The following is a 25,036-nucleotide window of genomic DNA, read 5'->3' on the forward strand; positions in this document are numbered from 1 at the left end:
ATAGGTCATGGGGTCAGTGACACCTGACCTGCAGGCCTTGGGGACACAGACACCTGACTTGTAGGCCGTGGGGCCATGGGGTTACTGACACCTGTCCAGCCAGGCTGTCCCAGTGCATGAGCTGGTGGGGGACAGGGGACGGATGCAGATAGACACCACCCAGGCGCTCCAGAGAGCCCTGGGGGAGAAGCTCAGTCAGAGCTAGAGGAGGCAGGACAGGGCCTGGGCAGGTGAGGCTGTCATCAGGGACAATGGGGGTGCAGAGGAGGGGCCAGATGAGAACTGAGGGGTGTCGATATTCTCCAAAAGCCTGAAACACACCTTTTTACAAATCTTATCAGATATCCAAAGCAAAACTAACAAACATTTTCCCGCAAAGAAATTATAAGTGAACTCAGAAAACATGTGCTTTTCCAAGTTACTATTTTTTTAGATTTTTTTTCAAAGGTTTGTTTATTTTTGAGAGAGACAGAGAAAGAGCGTAATTGGGGGAGGGGCAGAGAGACAGCGAGACACAGAATCCGAAGCGGGATCCATGCCCTGAGCTGTCAGTACAGAGCCTGATGCAGGGCTCGAACCCACGGACCGTGACATCACGACCTGAGCCGAAGTTGGACGCTTAGCCGATGGAGCCACCCGGGCGGCCCCCAAGTTACTATTAAGGAAAGAAAAGGAACATGAGGAAGTAACGAGAGGAGGAGGGCACCAACTCGGGTCACTCGGGATAGGCACCGCCCTGAGAAACGCCACCCGCCCCCGGAGGCAGAAACTTCCCAGCAAGAGTAAGAAAGGCCGTGAGCTGTACAAACGCGGTCCCCATGCTGGCGACGGGCAGCAGGCCAGGGAGGAGCCCAGAGCGCCTTCCTGAAACGAAGTGGTCACTCGAGCCCAGGAGGCTCCTTCCCGTCCCGCTTTTGTCGAGAGGCCGGGCTCCGGTCCCCGTGAGGCTGTGGCCTCGGTGTCCGTCCAGGAAGCACGGGCCCCGCAGGAAGCCGGCTCTCACAGGGCCCCCAGGACGAAGAACACAAAACACATCTCCGACGACAAGTCCGCTGAACGTGGGTGCGGATGCGCCTCTCTGCTCAGGACGCCCAGGGCAGCGCGGGGCAACCGCGGGCGCCCTTCACGACAGGGAGCAAAAGCCTGAGGGCAGGTGCTTAAGGAAGACAGTCGTGAACATTATGAATTCTGCGTCCTCCACCCACACACACACAGGACTGTGGAAGGGCAGCCTGGAGCCTGCGACGCCCACGGCCCGGAGGACACGAGGCCGCCAGAGGCCCACAGGTGACCACCCTTCCCGGAGCAGGCAGGCTCGACTCTCTGGACCCGGCGTCGGGGCACCTGCTTCCGCGCCTCCCTCTGCCCACTGCTGACACCCAGTTCCCCTCCCGTCGCGCCCTGCTTCTACCGGGGCTCACGCCACAGCGGCCGCCCCTAACAAGGGAACGTGCTCCGTGACCTCACTTCCCGCAGGCACTGCCGCCCAGGGGCACCGACGGCCCCCAGCTGCTCCCCCAGAGCCCGGGAGCTGCCCCGCCCGCACGGCCCGCTCCCCCGTGCAGATGCTAGTGCTGCCAGGGGAGCCGCACCCGCGGGGCAGGCCCTGCGACCGGTGCCCTGTCCCCAGGAAGAGACTGGCCCGAGGCCCCAGGGCCACCGGGAGTGGCTGCAGAACGTGAACCCAGGCAAGGCGCCGCGGCCAGAGGCGGGTGGGAGCTCCTCAGCAGGCCTTGCGAAACCCCTGCCAGGGCCACGGGCCCCACAGCCAGAGGGTCCTGCCCCAGACCCCGCCCCCCCCCCACCGCGTCCCCGTGCACACTGGTGACAGGCCTCGCCCCTCCACACATTCTCCCTTCCCCTCCCCCCCCCGGGCCTCCACCATGCCCCAGACTAGGGGTCTCTCTCCTCCGGTTTCCGATGGGAGGGGCGCAGCGGCACGTGGTCACAAGGGCGCACCGACAGGTTCCACGCGGACACGCGCAGCGTCTGTAAGGCTTTCGTTGGCCCTACGCGCACCACCACAAAGATGTGAAGCACACTCCGCGGCCACGTTCCGTCCCGGAGGGAGGGGAAGCCACCCGATTTCGGTCACGTACAAGGTCACGTTTCACAGTGTTTGAAACAGACACAACACGAGGGTCCTATCTGCCTTCACTGATGCAGAATCAGAGTCTGGAGACACGGTGTGGGTACAACTCTTGCCCCAAACTTTTAGAGTTAGATTCCTGCTTTTCTTCTTTCCATTCAAGGGCAATATTAAGTCTGATTTCAAAACAGTGCCGAGTGAGGCGAAGTGGCCGACACGTGGCCAAGATGCCCACCAGAAAACTGACCCAGACGTCTGTCAGTGCTCCTCGGAGCGCAACCTGAGTGCAGCCACCGAGCCCTCCGGGACAGGAAGCCCGTGCTCCCCGCTCAAATCGGGAGCTGGACGGCTGCCCAGGAGCAAACGTGGCTGCAACGAGAGACAGAAGTGACCGAGGAGGACACAGGGTACCGGCCGGCACGCAGGAGAAGCGCGCGGGAAACCACCCGGCCCCTGGCCGCAGGCGCCGCGCCTCCTCCGAGGCAGGAACGGCCGTACCGGGCCCTGGCTCTGCCGGTTCTTGGCCACCCGGCCGCCCCTCCACGGCCCCGCGGCCCTCCCTGGGGTCCCTGCCCCACACGCGTCTCCTCCCCCGCTGCCGAGGGGGCTGGGCCCTGACGCCAGCCCCCAGGTCAGATGCACTCTTTGCACCAAAACACGGGCTCCCCCGGTCACATCCGCCCCACGGTTCAGGCCCCAGGTAAACGTGGGACACACAAAGTGGCGAGCCCGGAGAAAACACCGGCGGGGACTCACAAGTCCCCAGCGCCTCCCTGGCCCCACGTCGCTCATGTAAATTTAATCTTAGACACAAATTACAATATCCGAGCTAGCTTGTAGGATGCCCAGGGGACCATCCAGAAACACGCAGTAATCCGGATCGCCTCACCGGACGGGGCTGCAAGACAACAGCGGGTTCCACGGCTCCGCGGGCGGGCTGCCTGCCGCGCTCTGTCCCGCTGGCTGCTCTCCGGGCGCCGCGGCCCTATCCGGAATGCCCCCGCGCCTCCCACGTTGCTTCCGCTCCCGTCTCAGCCGGAACCCCACGCACATGCGTCAACGCCCTTCCAGGCCTCGAGGAGCCCGCTCACAGAGCGCCCCAGGGGCCGCGGCACGCGCGGTTTCCAGACCGAAGGTCCGGGTCCGCTGGTGAGCTCACGTCCGCACGGTGGGTTGCGGGCAGTAGGCGGAGGAGGACGGACCCAGGAGAGCCCATCCCCGCAGCGCGGGAGACTCTGGTGCAGCGGTGGGGTGGCAGGCGGCCCGCCTCGGGCCTTAGGACAGAACCCAGACTCGTCCAGCGTGCGCCCCCCCTTGGGCGCTGGCGAGACGTGGACCTGTGCCGAAATTACCTTAGCTCACGAGGCAAACGCTTAATGCCGAAATGTAACCCGTGCAGTCTGCACTCCAGGACAATCCAGAATATTCTAACACGCACACTGCTAGCCCATCGGGTGGAAAACGCACAGACCTGCGCCATGCGCAGTGCAGGCCCCCGGAGCAGGACAGAGCGTGGGGCGGGAGGGGGACACAGGGCCAGGGCAATGGTGCTCCAGCCTGGACCCTCCCCAGCCGCCGAGGCCTCGGGGAGCTGCCCACAGCCGGGGCACCGAGGCCAGAGGAGTCTCCCTCCTCCCATCCAGGGCTGGGCCCCACAACCCGCGGGCGCTGTCCGCACTCATGTGTCACCCCGTTCCGAACCTACCCTTCACGCAGCAAACACAGCCAAGCCTACAGGCCTGGGGCTCCGCCCCCTGGGCCGCACAGGACAAGCGCGGGTCCTCGGGGGAAGGGACCGGACCGCTGGGCAACCCCGCCTCCGCCCTGCAGCCTGACGCGGCATACAGCCTCTACCAACGCGGCCGGGGACGCGCAGGCAAGGGCAGAAACTGCAGTGAAGTGGGGTGGGGGCACCGTGGAAGAGACCGCATCTGCAGGGCCAGGGGCCGGGGTGGGCAGCAGGGAGAAGTCACGTCCCCAGACAGGACGGTGCCGCGGGGACGGAACGGTCCACGGGTTCTAAGATTCACGAGAGCCACAGCGGCAGTTAGGTCAGATGGCTCTGTGGCGGCGAGTTCGAGAAGGAAGAAACCAAGGAGAGGCAGCTTTGCCGTCACACTGCAGGCCTACTGTCGTCACGTCCCTGTGGCCCCTGAACACCTGACAGCGGGGGCAGGCCCCCAGAGCGCACACACTCTCTATTTTCCGGTCAGCCACGCGGCTTCCGGCCCCGAAAACCACGGCGCCCCACCTGCTTCCCCACAAGCCACCAGGACAGTCGCCAAATGGGTCCCTCAAATTAAAGGGGGGAAACGGACTCCCTCGGCCTCCGCTCGCTCCCTGGGCCAGCCCCGCCCTTCGGTGGACAGACCCACCGTCCTGGCGGGGCTCGGACACCGTCTACCGCGGCGTCTCGATGCACCCGCGTCTCCGCAAAGAGCGGCCACATACAAAGTCCGCTGAGCCGCCGTCCCTTCAGAAGGGGCTTTCCTTCTGCTTCTTTTCTACTCCCACACGCAAACCCGCCACCCTTCGGAGACCAAGATCCTTCATCTGCCCGACGAAGGCACCCCGCCTCTGCTCCGGCCGCGCTTTCCTCCCTCCTTTCTGACAGGCATAGGAGGTAATGGCGCGCCCTGCAATTGATCCCTGGGGCCTGACGCAACCGGGTGGAACGCCGCCCCCTTAGGATTGATTTGCTGTCGGGACTGGCGGGGGTCTCGGCGTTCTTTTCCATCAGGGCTTCCACACCGTTCCACACGCCAAGTAAGCCGGCTCCTCTGGCTGAGTTGCGGCGCTTGTCCCACGCCAAGTCCCCACAGGCTGGCGTGCCCCTTTCCCAGCTCCGGAAGGCCTCACTCACCTCTCCCTGTCTTCCGCAGTTTTACTGAGACGCCGCTGACAAAACGCTGCGGAAGGTCGGGGTGAGCGACGTGGTGACCCGGGCATGTGGTGTCACCGTCACGGCAAGGTGACCTGACGTCCAGGCCTCACAGCTTCAGGTGCCACCTTGTCGTGCCAACTCGCAGGATCTGCTCTTCAAGCGCTCAATGCAGCGCCGCTAACCGGCCGCCCGACCGCCCCGCGCATCGCCCCCAAACTGCTCGGACTTCCACGGCCTCGTGACCAGGCGGGAGCCCCCGCTGAGGCGGCCCTTCGCGTGACTCTTCCTTCTCGGAATTCGCCCGGCCGCCACACACACGTCCACCGGCCCGTCCCACGTCATCAAAGCAGTGCAAACGCATCCACCCCGGAGCGGCCCGGGGCCATCCTGCTTCCCTCTGCGTCTGGCCCGGGCGGGCACGAGGCTCAGCCTAGACACAACCCAGGGAAAGTGTTGAGCCTTCCAGGAAGACCCCCCCACCCCCCCCCATCACAGGAAAGCTGCGTGTGACCCCAGGGGAGTAATGAGCCAGATCCTGTTACTAAATGCCATTCTCCAATAAAAGCAGCAGACCCCGGGAGAACTGGCTGACTCCAGGGAGGGGGCAGGGAAAACACAGGACGAGTCAGCAAGTTCCCAAAAGACAGCGGATGCACACGTACTCAGGGCCAAGTGAAGGAGTCCAGCGGCCAAATCTGGGGCACCCCGAGCCCCTCCAGGCAACGGCTTGGGCGCCCCCCTCAAAGGGCAGCCCGATCACCCCCACGTGTGGGGTGCATTTGGTGACCGGACAGTGGAGAGGTGGCGGGCACCCCGGCAACGTCTGTCTTCTTCCCAAACGCCCACAAGCCCGGGCTCATCATGAGAAGGCATCTGACAAACCCAAGGTGAAGGACACCCACAAAGCACCGAGCAGTCTCCTCAAAGTGTCCAGAACATGGACAACAAGAGGGGGAAACTGTCAGGGTCCAGAGGGGACAGAGGAGGCGAGACGACCGCACGCGGTGCGGTGCCCTGGACCGGGTCCTGGGACAGAACAGGTTCGTTTCTGGGAAACCTGCTAAGACCCAAGTCAAGTCTGTGGCTCAGTCAATGGTGTCGTGCCAACGTGAATTCCTCGGCTTTGACAAAGGTGCCATGGTGCCACGAGACGCTCCTCTGGGGGGGAGGGGGCACAGGGTCTCTAGTCCCTTCTGTGCCACCAATTACCCCAAACGAAAAAGTCATATATCCCCAAATATAAAAGATCCCAAATTCTAAGAAGTTGCATCAAAGTTGCCCAAAGATATGGGGGGGGGGGCTTCCTGTGTCCCCCCCTGCCCTCCGGCAACCAGCAGCTTGCTCTCTGTATCTGAGTCCACTTCTGTTTTGTTCACTTGTTTTTGGATCCCACATGCACACGAAATCATATGGTATTTCTCTGACTTCTTGCACTCTGCATAATGCTCTTCAGGCCCATCCGTGTTGTTGCAACGGCAAGATTTGCCTCTCGTTTATGGCTGAGTAGTATTCCACGGTGTGCACACATTTTCTTTGCCCAGTCGTCTATGGATGGACACCGCTGGATCGCTTCCGCGTCTTGACTATTGTGAATAACACTGCAGCCACCATGAGGGTGTATGTATCTTTCTGAATAAGCATTTCCACTTTCTTTGGGAAAAAATGGGGTTGTCGTTTGGGGTTTTGGCGGGGAGGGGGGTGTTGGTGTGCTTCCTTCCCCGCCCCCCCCCCCCCCCGCCCAGTGTCTCTCCTTTCCAATTTTGCAGGACGCGGTGTGAGAATCTGACGGTGGCATCCAGCCTTTATCAGAGGGACAGTACCACAGGCACAGGGAGGCGTGGGAACGGAGACGTGGGGGAGCTGGGCCCGGACGGCGTGCCGAACTGCCCCGCACGCTTCCCGCCCTGTGTGTGACCAGGGAGGGATTCTGTTACTCGTAACCATCAGCATCCTGACACCGTGTGTTTCCCAGAAGATCAGTTAGATTTAAAGATCAGCAGAAGTGACTATCTCTTCGTAAGTTACGTCTTTGCGTTTGCAAACGGGCAGTGTCTCCGCGGACCGTCACCACTCTCTGCGACTGTGTCGAAGCTGCCTTCACACAGAGGTCAGAGTGCCGGACTCCACGCCTGTGCGTTTCATCATCACAAACGGGATCCCTTCTGCTTACTGTCTGGATGTCTAAGAACTTGTACAGATTAATCACTAAAGGCTTTCACTGCGTATCACAGGTTTTCAGTAAATCCACTTGAGTTTCCCAGATGCATAATCACATTTATAAATAACTCTCCTTCCTTTCTGATACTTCAGGATTTACGGTCTCTTCTTGTTTAATTACTGATTTCAGTAGTTAAAGCTTCTAGAAAATGTTTAAATAAACACGTTTATGTCAAGCATCTTTGTTTTGTTCAACTTCAACGTTTGATTTCCATGTTTCCAAAACAGTATTAATGAAATATTACATGTTTCAATTTTACTTTTAGTAATCGTTGTTTAATCAAGAGACGTTGAATTTTATCAAATATATTTTCAGCATCTACAAAAAACAGAGATTTTCCTATTGATAAATTATTAACTTATTAACATGCTGGATCATGTGACGCAATTTTTCCGAATACAAAACCACACTCACACGCCTAATAAACAGACTGTTTTCTACTTGCCGCTGGGTCCTCCGTGGGACCCTCTGGCGAGCACGCACAAGCGGCGGTCTACGGTGCTGGCCCCTGGGGCTCCGCGGTCTCTGAGTGTTCGTGACCTCTCTGGAGCCGGACAGTTCGCACAGGGCTGGAGTCCGCCGTTCCTGGACAACTTGAAATACCTGTACCTGGTGACAGGTCGATCGTTCTGTCTTCCTCTAATAACTGGCCAACTTAACTATTCTCTCTTCTTCGGTCTGTGTATTTGTACATACTTTGCTAGAAAATTACCTGTTTTTGCTCATTTTTTCAAGATCATTTAAATACAGTTGAACAAACTAAGGTCTTAAAACCGCTTTAAGTTTGACAGGTTTCCCTGGAGAACCAGGAAGAACAACGCAGGTGGCCAGGCGACAGTCATACCCTGAGGCCTCCCTGTCCCCTCCCCAGGTTGTCACTGCCCAAAGGTTGTCACTGCTGCAGGTGACGACCTGGAAGAAAGTAGCATTCCTTCCTATGACCCTGCTAAAGTCCCCAACTCAGAGACAAGAAGGAGGAACGGACATATATATGTGTTGATGGACAAGGGGCTGGTCTGCTGGCCTCGGCCCCGGCCCCCACCCTACGCTGGACCCAGAGCCACCTGGGAGGGCTGCGCTCTGGTCGACTACAAACCCCGAGTATCCTCTGCGTCGTCCACACCGCAGGGTGGACGTGAGGAGCGCAAAGTGCCTTAGAGCGTCTTTGGCTGATTTCTTAAGTGGTTTAGGTTTGGAATTGAAACAAATTTTCAAATATGCACCACTTCAAATACACGGTAAAGTAAGTGGTGCCGTTTCTGCTCAGCCCAGAAGCTGTAAAACAACAGTGCAGAACAGGCTCGCTGGTGTCTGTGCCACACCCGGCAGAGGAGCTCCTGGCAAGGCTCCCACTGGGGGAGCTCCTGGGGGGACGGGGCGAGGGGGCGCCCGCAGGAGGAGCTCCTGGGCAGGGCGGGGGCGGGGGGTTGTGGTGGGGCTCTCGCATCCTGCAGGGGAGATCCTGGGGGGGGCGGAGCAGGGGAGGGCTCCTAAGGGAGGGGCTCCCGCAGGGGGAGCTCCTGGTGGGGGAGGGGTCAGGGGTGGCTCCAGTGCAGGGGCTGACGTGGCCCCCAGACGGGCCCAGATCTCTGAGTCAGCAGCGGCCAGTTCCCATCTCCCTGAGGCTCACACCGGGCCCAGGCAGGCGGTCTCTCCAAGCACAGCTCAGAGTCCACTGATACAGTTCCCACACCCAGAACAGGGCCAGGCATACAGCAGGCACTCAATGAACACCTGCTGCAGGAATAAGAGAAGCCCGGATGTAGCCATCGTGAAGGCCGGAGCTCCCAGACCTCAGGGAAAGGAGCTCTCTCTACCACACCCAGGACCTCATGGCATCTACCGCTGTTCATCTGTGACCTTAAGACCTCAAGACACTCCTGAGATACGCCTTCTCCTCCTCAAAGCCTAGAGCGTTTGGAACCAGGTCTCCATTCCAAGAGCCATTTTCACAGCCCCCGGTGCAGGTGGGAACACTGAGACCGGCATGGCCACGGCCACCAAGGAAACCCCGGGTCCCACATCCACAGAGAAGGGGTCACGGCCTCTCAGACACACGGTGGCCACACAGGCCCAGGGGGAAGCCCGGGGCTGTGGGGACAAACCTCCTTCCCCCACCGCGGCCTTCCCAGGACAGATGCTGGCCACACTCCAGGAGCCACCCCGAGAGGGCAGCACGGGCGGGGAGCAGTGGGAGGCAAGGAGACACGACAGGGGCCTCCAGCCACCACACGGAACCGGGAGGCCAGACGGACCAGAGGACCGCAAAAGGTGTGCGCATCGGCCACCGAGGCTCCCGGGCCTTCCTCGGCCCCTTTGCGGGTCTCCTGGACAACTGCCCAGAGCACAGAGCAATAATCCCCAGTTAGCAGCCCCTACGGTCGGCCTCACCAGCAATCACACGGCCAACAATGAAGCCACCACGCATCGGGGAGAATTCAGGGCCTGTTTCCCCTACTTTCCCCTACTTTTTCTGTTCCTTTTCTTTTCCCGTGTGGCACCCACTCAACATGTCATTTTTCTTTTTTTTTTTTTTTAACGTTTATTTATTTTTGAGACAGAGAGAGACAGAGCATGAACGGGGGAGGGTCAGAGAAAGGGAGACACAGAATCTGAAACAGGCTCCAGGCTCTGAGCTGTCAGCACAGAGCCCGACGCGGGGTTCGAACTCACGGACCGCGAGATCATGACCTGAGCCGAAGTCGGCCACTTAACCGACTGAGCCACCCAGGTGCCCCAACACGTCATTTTTCAATAGCCATCCTGAGAAAAGAATTCCTTCTAATTTTAAAGTTCTTCCGTACAGCAACCCATGATTATGATCTTTTTAAACATACACATGTATTCTGTTGCTTTCCCGACGCTGTGTATGCTCTGTGCTCACTACAACACGGAAAATTACCATTTCTGTAAAACCTGTGGCTAAGAATATGCTTGTGCCTAATTGCCACGGTGTGAATGCGTGGCCGCACCCTCATTTTGACACACGTACTCACTACGGAGGGGCAGACACGGGACCACGCACAGCGGCACAGCCCCACCCCCCCCCCGCCCCCCACCAGGAGGCCACCTCACTCCCCGAGAAAGGCCAGAGCCAGACCTGCAGGCCGCACGGGGTGCAGGCAGGACACGTGCACGGAGACACGGGAGGAGCCCCCGCAGCGGGAGAGACCCTCAGCCGGCCCCCAGGTGCCGGGGAGGCTGCGGACTCCGAACAAAACCTCACGCTGGTTTCTAGTCTTGCCCAATTCCCAAATTCACACCATCGCCATCTGTGACCCACTCACTCTTACCCCAAAGTGAGCGTCTGGGGAATGTTTTACATAGAAAAATACACAGAAACCGGAAGGACAAGGGTCCCACGATCATTTGCACGCCCTGCCCCTTCTCGTGGCACAATGTGCTGGAAGCGCCACGTCCCCCAAACTGGCGGGAGCACCGGTCCGGAGGACAAGGGTGCCTTGGTCCCGGTGGGGCCAGGGAGACTCCACCTTCCAAGGCCCACTCCTCACACGCACGATGCGAAGGGACCTCAGCCCCAAGGTGCTGGCAGCCCGCGGGCTCCTCCCCGACGGCCTGAGCGACGTCCCTCACACTCGGCCACCCTGCACCCTGCAGGCCTGCCCCCGACACACTCCATCCTGACCCCTGTCCCCTCTGGCCCCCTCCTTGTCCCTCCCGTCCTCCGCTCTTGTGGCTCCTCTGCCTCAGGGAGGAGGGGGTCTCCCCGGGTCCTCACGTGCTCCTCCTCCCCCCGACAGATGCCCTGTATGTGGAGGCTCCCGCCGCTCTTGTGACTCTGGAACTAACCCAGTTGGCCACGTCCCTGAATGTCAGCGCGCCGGACTGGGGACTGCAGTGACCCCACTTGGGAGGGGTCCCAGTTCGGTGTGACCAGCACCACATACTTAAAACACAGAGCCAACCTCAAGCACTACATACTGTTCAAGCCTGACACCTGCCCCGCTGAAAACATTCCAGAAGGTTCTGCGCCATCTCATCGGGTACGGGCAGAGGGCAGTGTGAGACTGAGGATGGGCTGAGCCCCGGCTGATCTGGGGAATCAGAGGGCCAGGCTAGGGACCCACACCACATGAAAATAAGACACTCTGGGATACCCTCCCTGGGGCCACCAGGTAGGAACCGTGGAAGGCCACTAGCCCAAAGACACGCTGCTAACCTGGCTGTCGGGGGCCCAGGGACAAGGAGTGTGCGGTCAAGGACAGAGCGGAAGTGAGAGCCGACCGCCCACGGCAGGACCCTCCTCGTCCCGATCCTCAGAAAGCGTTCCTTGGACGTGCTTTCCAGGATCGGGGCCTTGACCCCCCTCCCTCCCCAGTCCCTCCACACCACAGTGAGGAGTCACCCACAGGTTAGCGGTCCCCACTCTGCCACCTGTCATCTGTGACTTGGGTTTTCTCGTCAAGAGCAGAGAACAAGACAGAGTGGCACGCTCCACCTCGAAGGCCTTCGCTCTTCCAACGTGAATCCGAGATGTGTCCCCAGGCCCCTCGGGGAGTTTGCCTGCGAGCTCCTGGTAACAACATGAGGCACCTGATGAACCCTGACCTCACGGAGCTTCCCTTCTGCGGGGACAGACTGGGCGCGCTAAGACTCTGACACCAGGTCACACACTGTCCTGGGAGGGGAGCCACAGGGACAGAGAAGGGGCCCACCCCTGCAACTCAGCGCGTGCCAGGGGAAGAGGGCCCGGCTGACTGCCTCAGACGGTGACCCTGGTGGCCCAGGGTCCCAGGCGAACTACGGCTGGGAAGCGCTCCAGCAACAACTGGCTCTGGGGTGAGGGCAGCCAGCTCCTACAGGCAGGAGTGTGGGTGTGGCCCGGGCTGGGTGCGGGCTGGCAGACATGCCTCAGAGCTGGTGGGACGGTCCAGCAGGAGCTGGTACAGAGGTCAGGGTGGGGATCGGCTTGCAGGACAGAGGACCCAGGGAACGCTCTGTGTGTCTGCCCTCCCATCTCCCCACGAACCAGCCTGGGGCCGTTCACCTTCAGGAAAAGGGGATCAGGGGCAGACTGGCCACCAGGCTGAGGCCACACTCAGGAGGCAAGGGGCGGGACCACGTGTAGGGCACAGTCTACCGGCCTGAGGTCAGCAGGGCTCCCACGGCGGACGGTGAGCTCTGCAGGCTGAACTCAAAACTATAGCTGCAAAATATTCAAATCTGCAATTTGTTCTCTAAAGAAAAACACAGTCGCAACCAGCAAGCAGAGCCCGGAGTCACTCTCAAGTTCCTACAGCCCAAAAACAAGCGAACCGACCCTGCGACGTCAGCGATCCCGATGGGAAAGAGGGCGGCCAAGGCCCCCAGACCCGCCCAGCCATCCTTCCCAGCCTGCACACGCTCCAAACCCCAGGAACCACCCCCATGCTCCATGCACCGGCCACCAGGAACGTGAGAGCCGGGGTACGGACAACCACAGATGTAACAGCTGGTCCCCAGAGGTGAGGGGTGGTCCACGGATGCCCATGGACACGGGAGCTGGTCCATGATGTCCAGGGATGTGACAGCTGGTGCACAGATGTCCGCAGACATGTGAGCTGGCCACACACACAAGCGTGCACGTTCATCCACTCCTGCCACTTCCCGACATCCCCTTTCACACCCGTCTCCAAAGTCAAAGCTCTCAACCTCACGATATTTGGCAAAACTACCCCTCCGCCTCTCCCGAGGCTCAAGGCAGTGCCTCTGCAGGAACCCGTGAGGGCTTCCCAGCTGGCTCTTGAGCCCATCAGCCGGCCACACCCAGAGGCCGGGCGCCGGCCCCGCAAGGCCCAGCGCACAGGCAGGAGCTGTCACAGCTGAGCAGTGATACATAGGAAGGAGGGCTCAAGGTCGGCCCACGGTGGCACGGCTGCCAGGACCACTGCCTGGAGAGCCCTCCTTCCGCGGGGATACCACCCCTCGACCCCTCCCGTGCCCAGGGATGTCAATGCTCTTTGTCTGGAGGGTGGGCAGTGGGGCCCCAACAGGCAAGGTGAGGCTCCTGCAGCACCCCGGTCCCCTGAGTGGGGCCACCTGGGAAAGGTCTGCCGCACGCAAGCAGGAGGGCACAAAAGACACGCTATGGCGGAGATGGGCACGGAGGCTGAGCTCCGCGGCGGCCTCTCAGACAAGATGGACACAGAAAGAGTGGGGCCCACAGGGAGCGGTGCCACTCCTGCTAGAAGGCCCCACGCTCCTCGAGACAGGCAGCAAACCCGGCAAGGGCTCCACACGCAGCCCAGGAGCTGGGGGGCTCCCTGCCTTCTTCGGGTCATCTGCCTGTGACAGCCTTGTCACTCAGCCACAGTCCCCTCCCTGCGTCTGAACCCAGAAGCAATGATCCCCGTGAGGCCCTGGAAAGCTGCTCCTTTCTGTGATGCAGACTCCGGCGTGGGGACCCAGAGTGAAAGTCACGTGCTTTCCCCCCTCGGCGCCCGTCAGAAGCCGCCCCCCGCCGTTCAAAATTAGCACCACGCCCTGTGCCCTTCATTACCCGAGCTGAAACTCAGCGCCACGCTTCACCAAACATCAGTTCTTGAAAATAATGTACAGTTGGACAGTTGGGGCGCCTGGGGGCTCAGTCGGTTAAGCGTCCGACTTCGACTCAGGTCATGATCTCATGGCTTGTGAGTTCGAGCCCCGCGTCGGGCTCTGTGCTGACGGCTCAGAGCCTGGAGCCTGCTTCGGGTTCTGTGTCTCCCTCTCCCTCTGCCCCTAGCCCACTCGCATTCTGTCTCTGTCTCTCTCAACAATAAATAATAATAATAAAAAAATTAAAAAAATTAAAAAAAAAAATCAATGTACAGTTGACCCTGAACACGGGTTTGAAGCACACAGGCCGGCTTCTCTGCTGGTTTTCCTGGTAAGTGCAGCGCAGCACTATAAACGCACCCTGTCCTGATCGTTTTCTTGGTACTGTCTTCCTTCCTCACTTGATTTACTGTAAGAATACACAGCACATAACACGTACAACATGCTACACACGTGTTAATTCACTACGTTCCTGGAAAGCTTCCAATCGGGACACTGTTAGCAGTAAGTTTTGGGGAGTGAGACGTTATTACGGGGCTTTCTGATCGCGCAGGGCGTCATGCCCCTAACCCCTGGGTTGTTCAAAGGTCAACCGTATGTCAAGAGCGATGGTCGGAAAGTAGTCTCTGTTAAAACACATATTTACACAGGGGCGTGTTAAACGTACACACAGACGCACCCAGACACGCGCAAACGCATTTGGCCTCCATGTTAGAGTATAAAACTTCTGGCAAACGCCAGTTTAGGAAATCTCAAGGAACGAACACACCGCATACCATGGCAAACAACGCGGGTGCAGAGGCGGTGGGGGCGCCCCAGACCGCTGCCCCGACGGGGAGCACCACATCACATACAAGTCCCGGAAATCAGAGACCTCAGGCTCTTGCTTTCTTCCTTACCTCTCAGGTTAAAATGTGCATTTTCAGACTGCTAACGACAAACTGTTAGAAAAGTGTACTTTAAACAGAACTACGATCGACCTTTAGAGCAGCCAGAACTTGACCCTGGGGCACTTCAAACCCCCAAGTGAACGTGCTCAGCGGGGAGGACAAGGGCTGGGTGAGGACCCTTGTGGGGCCTCTAGGCTCCTCCCAGCACTGCGCCCCGGAGGCAGGAACCAGGTCACCCTTGTCCAGCCCCTGCCACCCACACAGTGGAGCCCGAGACACCAGTGACGGGAGGAGAGAGGCTGTCAAGCGGGTCCTCTGCCCAGCGGCAGCAGCAAGGGTCCCCAGAGGCAGGGACGCACTCAGCCGCCCTCCCCTGGGCCCCCCAAGCCCGACTCCCAGCCCTTCCCAGGAGCCACCTATTTTTAAAACCTCCTTTTCTGCTCAAACTGGCAAGAGTTCCGTCTACTCTTAACTAGAGCCCCGTAAGCCGCAGCTGTTAAGAGTCTCACCGGCATCTTCCACACCAGACCGGATGATCCCCCAGAGCAGGGCTCACCCAGTACCTGGCTCAGTAAGGACAGCGTCACCCCCTGGAACGCACCCCTCGTGCCTGAGGCCAAATGGACGGGTCCCGAAGGGCATTTCTTCCCAACCCTGCTTCCGAAGACCGTTCTAGGTACTTGCTGGTTCTGCCTCCTGTCAGTCACGAGGGGTCGGAGAGAAGGGAGCCCACTGGAGCACGTGAAGCCTGTGACGGAATCGCAGGCTCTCGGAGCCATGGACCAGTGCCCAGCGACATCACAGCGCTCAGAGGGGCATCTGGCTGGAGGCTTTGCGTTTATTCAGGCAACAAAGTCAACCTACGTGCACAAGGGCCGCCTCACCCGGGGCCCGGGGCCGGGCATACAGGCAAAGACTGTCCTGAGGGTTGGTGGCACGCGACAGAGGACCCCAAGTCAGGGCCACGACCGGTGCGCCCAGCACAGGTGACTCAGGACGCCACGTCAGAGTGGTGTCTCTGCTCAGGAAAAAGCGGGAGGAGGGCTCGGCGTCAGCCGAAAACACAGAAGGCGGAAAGCAAAGAGTGAGGCTCTGTCAGCAGGAGCTACTGCGGCAACGTGACTTTCGAGGAAGGTTCCTGGGCGACTTAATCCCGGGCGCAGCCCATACTGAAAACAGAAAACAACGGAAAAAGTGGTGAAACCAAAAAGCTGGGGCTTTGAAAAAAGATCAACAGAGCTGAGAAAACGTTTGGCTAGACCAACGAACACACTGTGGACAAACTGTAAAGCTGGGGCTGAACAGACCGTGCGGGAACCCCGCGAAGGGCCACACGCCAGCGGACCGCTTAACCCGCGCGAGGGACGCACGCCCGGAAAGACGCGCTACCAAAGCCGCCTCGGAAGAAACAAAGGCCTGATGCACCGGCAGAAGGGTCAGGAGTGAATCAAACAAGACAAGCGCAGGGCTTGTGCTAAAGCGCGTAACGCATCACGGAAAGGAAGCGAAGAGGACCTAAGCCCTCGGAGGGCTCTCCCGTGGCGGCACACTGCAGGCACAGTGTTGACGTGGAGACATGATTCCCAGAGAAACTGCAGGTCCAGTGCGGCGGGGACCCCAGGGAGCCCCCCGTGGAAGCGGACAGGCCAGTCCCGGAGCGCGTGTGCCGTGCAGGAGACCCACAACGAGCTCGAAGAACAAGCACCACGCGGAGGACTCACACTCCCCCGTTCCAAACCCGCGACAAAGCTACCGTCCTCCACACGGTGTGGTCCCGGCACAGGGCAGACGTGCGTGTGCGGGGAGCGCACCGGAGAGATGCGTCTTTATGGCCAATTTTCAACAAGGCGCCAAGACAGTCGGAGCGGAAACCAGGCTTGTCAACAGACGGCACCGGGACCGCTAGGTAGAGATCCTAACTCACGACACACACAAAAAGTGCGTCCAACAAGCGAAAGACCCAAACAGAAGGGCTGAAGCTACGATCTTAGGGGAAAGGGTCGGGGTAGATCTCCCTGACGCTGGATCGGGAGGCGGCTTCTCAGAGACAACAGCTGAAGCACAAGGAACGAGACAGATGACTCGGACTTCGTCGGAATGCGCTTGCGAGGACGCCGTCGAGAACGTGCCAAGACAGCACAGAGCGACCCACTCTCCGCCATGGGGCACTGCTGCGGCACAGGGCTGCGGTCGGTGGCACCAAGACCGGCGGAAGCCTGGCCCCGAGGGAAGACCCCTGGGGGCTGCCGGTCCACCACGCGCCCCCTGGGTACAAAGGCCAGGGCACGCTGCCCGCGTGTGTCAAGCGATCCTTCCTCCGAGGCCAGGGGTCCTTCTGACGCTCAGTGGCGCTTTGTCAGCTTGCAACCAGGAGTCCACGGGACGGCGGGGGTCCGGCTCGGGCGCTCAGGTGGAAGGAGGGCACCCCAGCCACCCTCCTGCTCCACAGTCACACCAACCCAGACAAGCGGCGGGAAAAGTCCCCTCGGCCAGCCACAGAACGTACAAGTGGCCGTCTCCTCTGCTTTCTACACACAGGAGAAGGAGTTTATGGGGACCCGGTGAGCGTGGGGGCGACCCACAGCCGGTGCATCCCTGAGGAGGGATGTGCTCCAGGAGCGACCCCCTGGCCCCAAACCTAGCCGGCTGCAAGCACACGCCTGCCACCCGACCAGAGACCCGTTCCACCAGCGCGTCCCGGTGCACCGGCTAAGGCTGTCCACGGCCGGGCTCTGAGCCGGCGGTGTGCCACTGGCCACGAGTGTGCGGCTGGGGAGGACCTACGTGTTTTGTAACTTGAGCACCGGCGGTGGGGTCGGCCCGTGTGTGACAGGGAGGGGCTGGCCCGGGCCCCCTCCACCCCAGGGCCTGCGCCCCCACCGGGCACCGGGGACGCTCACAGACCCCGACCCGGGAACGGTTCTCCCTCCGTGAACGCACCGCTGGGGCCACGTTAAATCCCGGGGGGGCGGGGGGGAGGGGGGGTGTGCGTCCTCTCTCACGACATGCTACAATTTCACGTCCACCTGTCACAGGGGAGGTTCCTCACGCAGCAGCTGCCATAACACGCGGACCGGTCTGCGGTCTGTCTGCGCTGCCGGCATTTAAGGCAACTCGAAATGTCGTGCAAGATACCGACGAGGCATTTCAGGGAGCCTTTCTGGGTCACTCTGCGTGACTTTTTCCATTACAGAAAACTAGAACCATCAGGGTTATCAAGGCTCACAGACGTCACTTTTCTCCCCGAATCTAGGAGACGTCCGCCTGCCCCTGGCAGAACCTTCTCACACCGCAAACAGACATGGGAGTGCTCCCGCCAGGACCTTGCCGCCTGTCACCCCTCGCTCCGTGGGAGGCGCTCCTCGACGGACCCCGTCCTGGAGGGCCAGTCCCGCGCACCTCTCCACTCACCTCCCTGGGCTATCCGGAGCTCCTCACCCTTCCAGCCCAGCCCTAAGCACCCCCTTCTTCCCCTTCCGGACTGACTCACTTATCAGTAGTGAAAACGCAGGCAGGGCGCAGACGGTTCCGACGGCCCCCGTGTGCATGGAGGAGGGAACTAACTGTCCCTACTCAAGGCCCTGCCCTGGGGGACGACAGTGGGGTCGAGGCAGTGGCACCCACACCTCTCGGCTTCTTCCTACTGGGCCACGGTGGGGGGGGTGGGCGGGGGGCCATGAGCCACAGTCCCCATGCATGGAGGGAATGAGGGCTCGAGCACAGTCAGACCCACGCAGCCTCTCGGCCCACAGTGCAGTTTCCGCCACTCACTGGCTTTGCCGGACCACGCCGACCACACCGCCCACGCCGACCGTGCGGCCTCCCAAGCAGGCCTGTCTCCCCATTTCCTGCCTCTGCTCCTGCCCTGCAGTGGCCCCGGAGGCCGCCTCTTCCTTACTTCTCCAGCCGGCCCCCAGGCCCCAGACACTTCAGGTGCTGGCTCTGGCTGCTGGCCCAAGAGGCTACCTGTGGTCTCTGGGCCCAGGGCATCTCTGGGCCTCCTAAGCGACCTTCAAGTTCCTCTCCTGCCCCACTGGGCGGCCAGGGCAGCTGGGTGCTCAGAGTATGAGCCACGAGCCAGGCGGCCCCAGTGTAAGGCCCCTCTGCCCCAAAGGTGGGCTGTGCCTCATCCCAGCAAGACACGAGCGGGAGTCCCTGCCTCGGGGGGTGAGGCCCTGACCGTGTACGAGGTGCCTCAGACGACAAACCCCAGCTCCTGCCTGCGGGCTCCTGGGGCCCTGCGCCCCACACCCCAGGACACCCTTCTTGACAGGCCTCTGCCACGCCCCAGGCCCCTCGCAGGCTCCTGTGGCCTCCTCCCCTGGCCCAAGGGGCCTCCCTTCTTGGTACTCGCCCCTGTGACCCACAGCTCCCTTCCTGGGATTTATCCTGCAGTCCTTCGCATCCCAGACACAACCGGTGGGATGGGTATGGGAGACAGAGGCAGGGAAGGTGGGACGTGAGGGGCCTCAGGGGCCTCCCCCAGGGGCCCTCGAGATTCTCCAGCGCTCAGCCGCTGTGCCTGGCCAATTCAAGGAACGCCCCACGGAGGCGGGCAGGGTGAGCGTGCTGCTGGGAGCACTGGCACGGGGAGCCCTCAGGGGTGTTCCCTGGAGCTCCCTGCCAAGGCTCCGGCCTCTGGACGAAGGCCCAGCTCTGAGGAGCACTCACTAAGCCCAAGGCCACCAGAACCACGCTGTTAACAGTCCCTAAAAATGAGTCCTCTGGGCCCGCACCCGCAAGCCCGGCTGGGGCAGAACCTGGACGGCACAGCACAGTCACCAGCAGCCTGGGGGCCCAGGCCTCCTGCCCGCAAACACCTCTGCCACAGCACCAAGTGTGCCTGGGCTGCAGAGGTGAGGACAAGGCCCTGGGGGCTTCAGAAGCTTAGGCGAGACCCCACCTGCTGGTGTCCTGGACGGTCCCCGAATCAGCCACCGGACACTGCTTTGCTTCCCCCGGTTGGTCAGTTCCTTCCACTCACCCACATTCTGCTGGCGGCCTCGACAACCACGACTCCCTCCCACGCGGCCCAGCCTTCCACCCCCCCACCTGGACGGGGTGCACGGGACGCTGCCTGGATGCGGCGGCGAGGGCGGTGACGGCCTTGCAGCAAAAACAGGAAGTTGCAAAAGATCTGAAAAACCATAGGTGATGAAGGAGAAAAGAGCAAACAACACACGTGTCCCCAAAATTTGTTTGTCACTTGGACAGATGTCATTCTCAACAGAACGTCTTTAACCAAAGTCCAGATCACCCCAAGTGACAACACAGAGAAGAGCGTGCTCCACGCTCGGGCTGGGCAACCACCTGCAGAGCTGGAAAAGCGTGGCCCCGGGACACATCCCGGTTAACCCTGGGGCCCAGGACTAGAACGGGACTCTGAGCGCCCTGGAGGACGCCCACGGGCAAACTAGGATGGGACGCTCCCTCCGTCCCCGGCCGTCTCTCGGGGCCACGCCTGCCCCGGGCTCTGCAGGCCACACCATGGTTTTAACGGCACTGACCATCGGGGGCCCCTAGGTGGTTCAGTCGGTTAACCGTCCTCTTGATTGCGGCTCTGGTCGTGGTCTCATAGTTTGCGGGATCGAGTCCCACGTAGGGATCTGCACCGAGTGTGGCGTCTGCTTGGGATTCTCTCTCCGCCCTTCTCCCACTTGAGTGTGCTCTCTCTCTCTCAAAATAAATAAACATTAAAAAAAAAAAAAGTACTGACCATCCAACCCAGCTCTCAGCTCCACATGACCAGGTTCACCCAGAAGGTCACAACTCCCCAGCCTGACCGTCTCCGGGAACGTCTCACGGAGGGGGCAAGGGAGCCCAGAGCTGGGGCCAGGCAGCTGTGTCCCAGTCGTCCTCAGGACCCCGTCCTCCCTCATCTGCCCTGCGCACCCCAGGCGGCACCCCGGGACTCATGGAGGGTGTGGCTAAAGAAAGCCCCTGAGCCAGATGGATGTGGGCGCAGCCCCCTTCCAGGCAGGCCTCGGGCCCTGAGCACAGGGCGTGCCCTCCCCCACGAGGACCAGGCCCCTCCCAGGGACAGGGTCCTCCTGCAGCTTTGGGAACACGGCTGCCAATTCGCTTGAGCTCCCCACCTGACAGGGTCCCTACTGACAGCTGGTGCACCACGGGATGGCACCCCCATCGGCGGGACCACAGAACATCCCAGACACCTGGGAGGGGCGGGGACAGCCATGACACCCAGAGGCTGGGAGAAGAGAAGTCACCTGCCAGAGGCACTCTGCCCTACTCGGCGGCAGGGGTCCTCCGTGTACCGGGGCAGTGGCGGGGAGCTGTGGGTGCCACCACTGCCCGGCTCTCGAAGACCAGTACCACCAGACTGACCCTCGAACGTGGGACTCGGCACCAGCACTACAGAGAAATGCCCCAGCCCAGCATCCACACCGGGGCTGTGAGGCAGAGAAATAGAGTCCCGGGAGCCCAGGGTGGCCTGGGAGGCCCTAAGGCAGCCATCCTTACTCCTGTCCCACCCACATAACCATGCCCGAGGGCGTGACACAATGACAGGTACGTTCCACCCAAGGAGATGGCCCCTCCTGGGAGGTCCCTGACCCGGGGTGGGGGCGGGGAGTGAGCAGAAGCACAACAGCCCCAGAGGCGCCCTCCCGCCAGCACAGTCACAGCGTGCCCAATACCACCGTCAGGACCCGAGAACACCGTCGTCGTCGTCAACGGCATCATCATCATGGCGCAGCAGAGCGCCATGGCTCGATGCCTAGTTTTTAAAGGCAGAGGCCAGAAAACGCACCGGGCAAGCACAGGATGGCTCGGCCACACACCCACAGTCGAGGCCGCGTGCCAGCCCGGCGTGGACAGGGGATCGGCGGGCCCTGGAGCGGGCGGGCGGTGCCTGGAGAAGACATACGCTCCTTGGGCACGTGAGCACAGGCGCAGACGACCGTCTGCACCAGCTCAATCCAGGAACCACACCGCATCCGTAAGTGGGATGCGTGCCCAGCAGAAACCCACTGGGCCCTAAGGAGGGACCGAAGTGCTGACACGAACAGCGGGGGGGGGGGGGGGGGGGGGGGGGGCGGAAACCACCAGCCAGACTCGAGGGCCGCAGTCGGTGGGACTCGAGCACGCGAGGTCCGGGCTGAAGGCAGAACTCCGGAGACGGCACGCAGAGCCGCGGCACCGAGGGCCTCAAAAGGCTGGGAGGGTCGTGTTCTCAAACGAGCGTGGTGACAGCTGTACCCCTGCAGACACCTTCTGAAGTCCCCGCTGGGCGAATGGCGGGACACCCACACCGTCCGGCGGCAAAGACACGCAGAGAAACGCAAGCCGGAGCCCACAGCCCTTCGCCCGACCAGCAGAGGGGCTCTAGGACCCAGCTCTCCCGCTCCGTCAGGTCCAGGAAGGCACAGGACTCCCCACACCCTGGAGCAGAGCCCCAAATCCGCCTGCCCGCAGCGCCCCAACACAATGGGACCTGATGACAGCCACACCGGCAGCCAGCAGGGCAGGACAGAAGCACAAAGCCTGTCACTGATTCAGGTGGGGAAGGGGACGGGAAGGAGGGCTGGGATGACAGCGCAGCACCGGTCACTGGGCGCGGTCCCCTGAAGGGACAGCACAATCCTGCCTGCGCAAGGAGGCCAGAGAAGCTTCAGGAGAAGCACAACCGTGGAAGAGCACACCCTGTCCAGGCCACGGACAACCAACCTGCCACAGGCACTCGGTCGGGGAAGGGGCGGGGGGCAACGAGGCACGTGGGGTGACAGTCCCAGACGCGCGGCAGGGGAGAAGGCCAGAGCGGCAGAGGCAGGCCAGGGAGGCCGTCCCACCAGCCACACACAGGAGCCCGTGCCTGGGGCGGCTGAGGGACCAGCCCGGCGGCCCAGGCACTGCTCAGCCCCAGACGCAGGGAAGGACCAGGCTGCCACCCCAGGGAAGGCTTGGGTGGGAAGGAGGGGACAGAGACCTTGAGAGGAGGCGCCTGGGGCCACCCGACAGCACCAGCACCTCACGCTGTGAGGGTTCCCTCCTCCACCTGCCACAGCCACTGTGCTGGGTGTCACGCCTGCCTCTCTGACGCACAACAGGCAAAAGAGGGTACCGAGTGACAAGCGGCACGCTCCAGCAGCCACATCTTCCCGTCACCGCGTGTCCCTGCAGTCCACGGCACGCGGCCTGGCAGCAGCACCGGGAGCAGGTCCCTGCCCGGAGGCCCAGGCCTGGCCTCCGGTTCCCAGAACAACTGCTGGCTGCTCAGGGGCCCTGAGGGGCGGGGCAGGAAAGAAGGGTGTCGGAGCCCGGGCACTCTGCCACGGGGAAAGAGGGGCCCCCCGGCCTCCGGGGCGCGGTCCCAGACCCAGCTCCCGTGAGGCTCGGGGTGCAGACAGAGGAGGGCGCGGACCCAGCACGCGCCCCAAGGCTCCAGGGTAGGAGCAGGAAAGCCACCCCTGACAGCGTCACATTCTGCTCAGACAGAGGGGGGAGCGCGGCCCAGGCCCACCAGTCCCAGCAGCCCCCAACCCCAAAGAAGGGCCCGAGGCCCCTGTCAGAGCAAAGGAGGGAGAAGACGCGGGGCCTCGGGTCACAACAACTCACCAGTGGGTCAGGGTTCAAGTGAGCCCAAAGCCACGCTCCCGGAGATGGGGTTGAGCTAGTCACTAAAGGGAAAACCCACACCAGAGGCAGCGCTTTCCTCGAGCCTGCGGGGCAGCCACACGCCTCCCTGTCCACCGGGGCACAGGGTCGGCCCGGGAAAGCCCCCCCTGCGAGCGGGCAGGCAGAGCGCCGTCACCCCTGCCCCGCCCTGGATGGTCCCCACCCTGAGCCGCCACCCAGGGACCGGGCCAGCTCCCACGCGGTCTCCGGTCACACGCACGCGCTGCACCAGCGCGTGGACAGTGTGCCCCCACAGACGGCACGGCCCAGCCCGGCCGGTCCTGCGGGCCCGCCCCTGCCGGAGCGCCATCACCCCCCCTGCAGACCCAAGCGGGTACCCCGTTCGGTGCCTTTTCTAACCGCAGGACAAACTTTGTGAACTCAAAATGAACTGTCGAAAACGGTGCAGGCACCCTATGGATCCCCGTCACCAGAGGACAGGCAGAGGCAGGGACACGGAGTAGAGCCAGAAAGACAGCTCAAGTCCCAGGACGCTCTCCTGAAACACAGGCCCGTGCGCAGCCTCGCCTTTCCCGGACCGGCCTGCAGGCCACCTACCTCCCGCCACTCTGGATTCACGTAAATCATCCCACAGTCACATTTCTGGATCAACGCTGCCGTCACTTGAAAAACCCGAAGGCTTTCACATCACTTCCACATTTTCCATGGGGCTGGACGAGCCGTTGCTTCATCCGCGTGCACGGTTAAAGGTCGGAACCCCGATGGCGTCCTCATCCTTGTCTCTGTCCGTCCGTGAGCATGATTATCCGAGCTCTCCCGGGAGCCCAAGGTCAGACCTGGAGTGGACCGACTCGGCCCCCGCGCCCACCGAAGAGCTCCGTATGAGCACGCTTTTCACGGTCAAACACATGCTGAAACATATCATCTGCTCCCCCGGAGGGGAGGCCCTGGTGAGGGGGCCCAGGCTTCAGAGTTCTGTCTCCACTGCACAGGGAGGGGAGGGGGCCTCAGAGCAGAGGGTGCCACCCGGAGAAGGAAGGGTGCCACAGGGCACCCCTCCCAGCCTGGGCCAGGCAGAAACTGGGCCTCGAGCCTGGAGGCCGGCTGCTATCCCCCAGCCCGTCTGGGGAGCGGGTCAAGGCAGGAGAGTCTCAAATGCCCTAATTAACTGAAGCAGCAACGGAAGACAGAAGTGAAAGTCACCTTATGTTCACCTGGGGAACGTGGCACATTTTCCCCGCCACCTCCCTTCCCCAGCCCCCACGACCGCACTCCTTTAGTTCCCCCCCCCCGTGTTGGAAGGGCCCAGGGACACATGGGGACAGCCAGGCTGCATCCCAAAAAAGTGGCGACAGACAGGTGACCACGACAGCACCCAGACGCCTCCACTGCTGTTCTGACCAGCCACCTGGCCCTGTGTTGATCCCCCACCTACTGGACCCCATTCGGTGGGGTGGACACGGCCCACCTTCCAAGAGGTGACCCTTGTGCCCACCCGCCTGCCCGCAGGGACAGATGCTGGCGCTGAGCTGGTCCACGTTTAAGGCACCATCATTCCGCAGTCCCTTAGCAACCCTGGCCCAGCTTCCCCATGTCCCCTCGGGATCAAACAGCGGGCTCCTTATGGGCCATCCGCTGGGAGGCAGCCTGCGTCCGATCCAGTAACTTCCAAACCGGACCCGGCGCATCACGGAATCACACCTCAGCACAGGCCTCTTCCCCCAGAAACCCGCACACCACCCGAGGCAGACCCAGGGCGCGCCGGGCCCCCTCCCCTGCTCTCTCGCTCCCCAGGGGACACGGTCTGCGTGCCGACAGAGTGT

At 61.7% G+C, this 25,036-nt stretch overlaps 1 protein-coding gene across 3 annotated transcripts in view; it reads right to left on the reverse strand.

Moving 5' to 3' along the window:
• Positions 1-25,036, reverse strand: part of INPP5A (inositol polyphosphate-5-phosphatase A) — a 173,237-nt gene that overhangs the window by 143,327 nt on the left and 4,874 nt on the right. Inside the window, exon 1 of one of the 3 annotated variants that reach the window (XM_030334759.1) lies at positions 19,603-19,623. The exons of the other annotated variants lie outside the window; for them this stretch is intronic. Within the exon in view, the coding sequence (XP_030190619.1) occupies positions 19,603-19,608 (6 nt within the window). The 5' untranslated portion in view covers positions 19,609-19,623. Of the gene's footprint in view, positions 1-19,602; positions 19,624-25,036 lie in introns of those variants that run through there. 3 annotated transcript variants of the gene reach the window in all.

Source organism: Lynx canadensis, chromosome D2 (genome assembly GCF_007474595.2).
Source record: "Lynx canadensis isolate LIC74 chromosome D2, mLynCan4.pri.v2, whole genome shotgun sequence".
Classification (NCBI taxonomy): Eukaryota; Metazoa; Chordata; class Mammalia; order Carnivora; family Felidae; genus Lynx; species Lynx canadensis.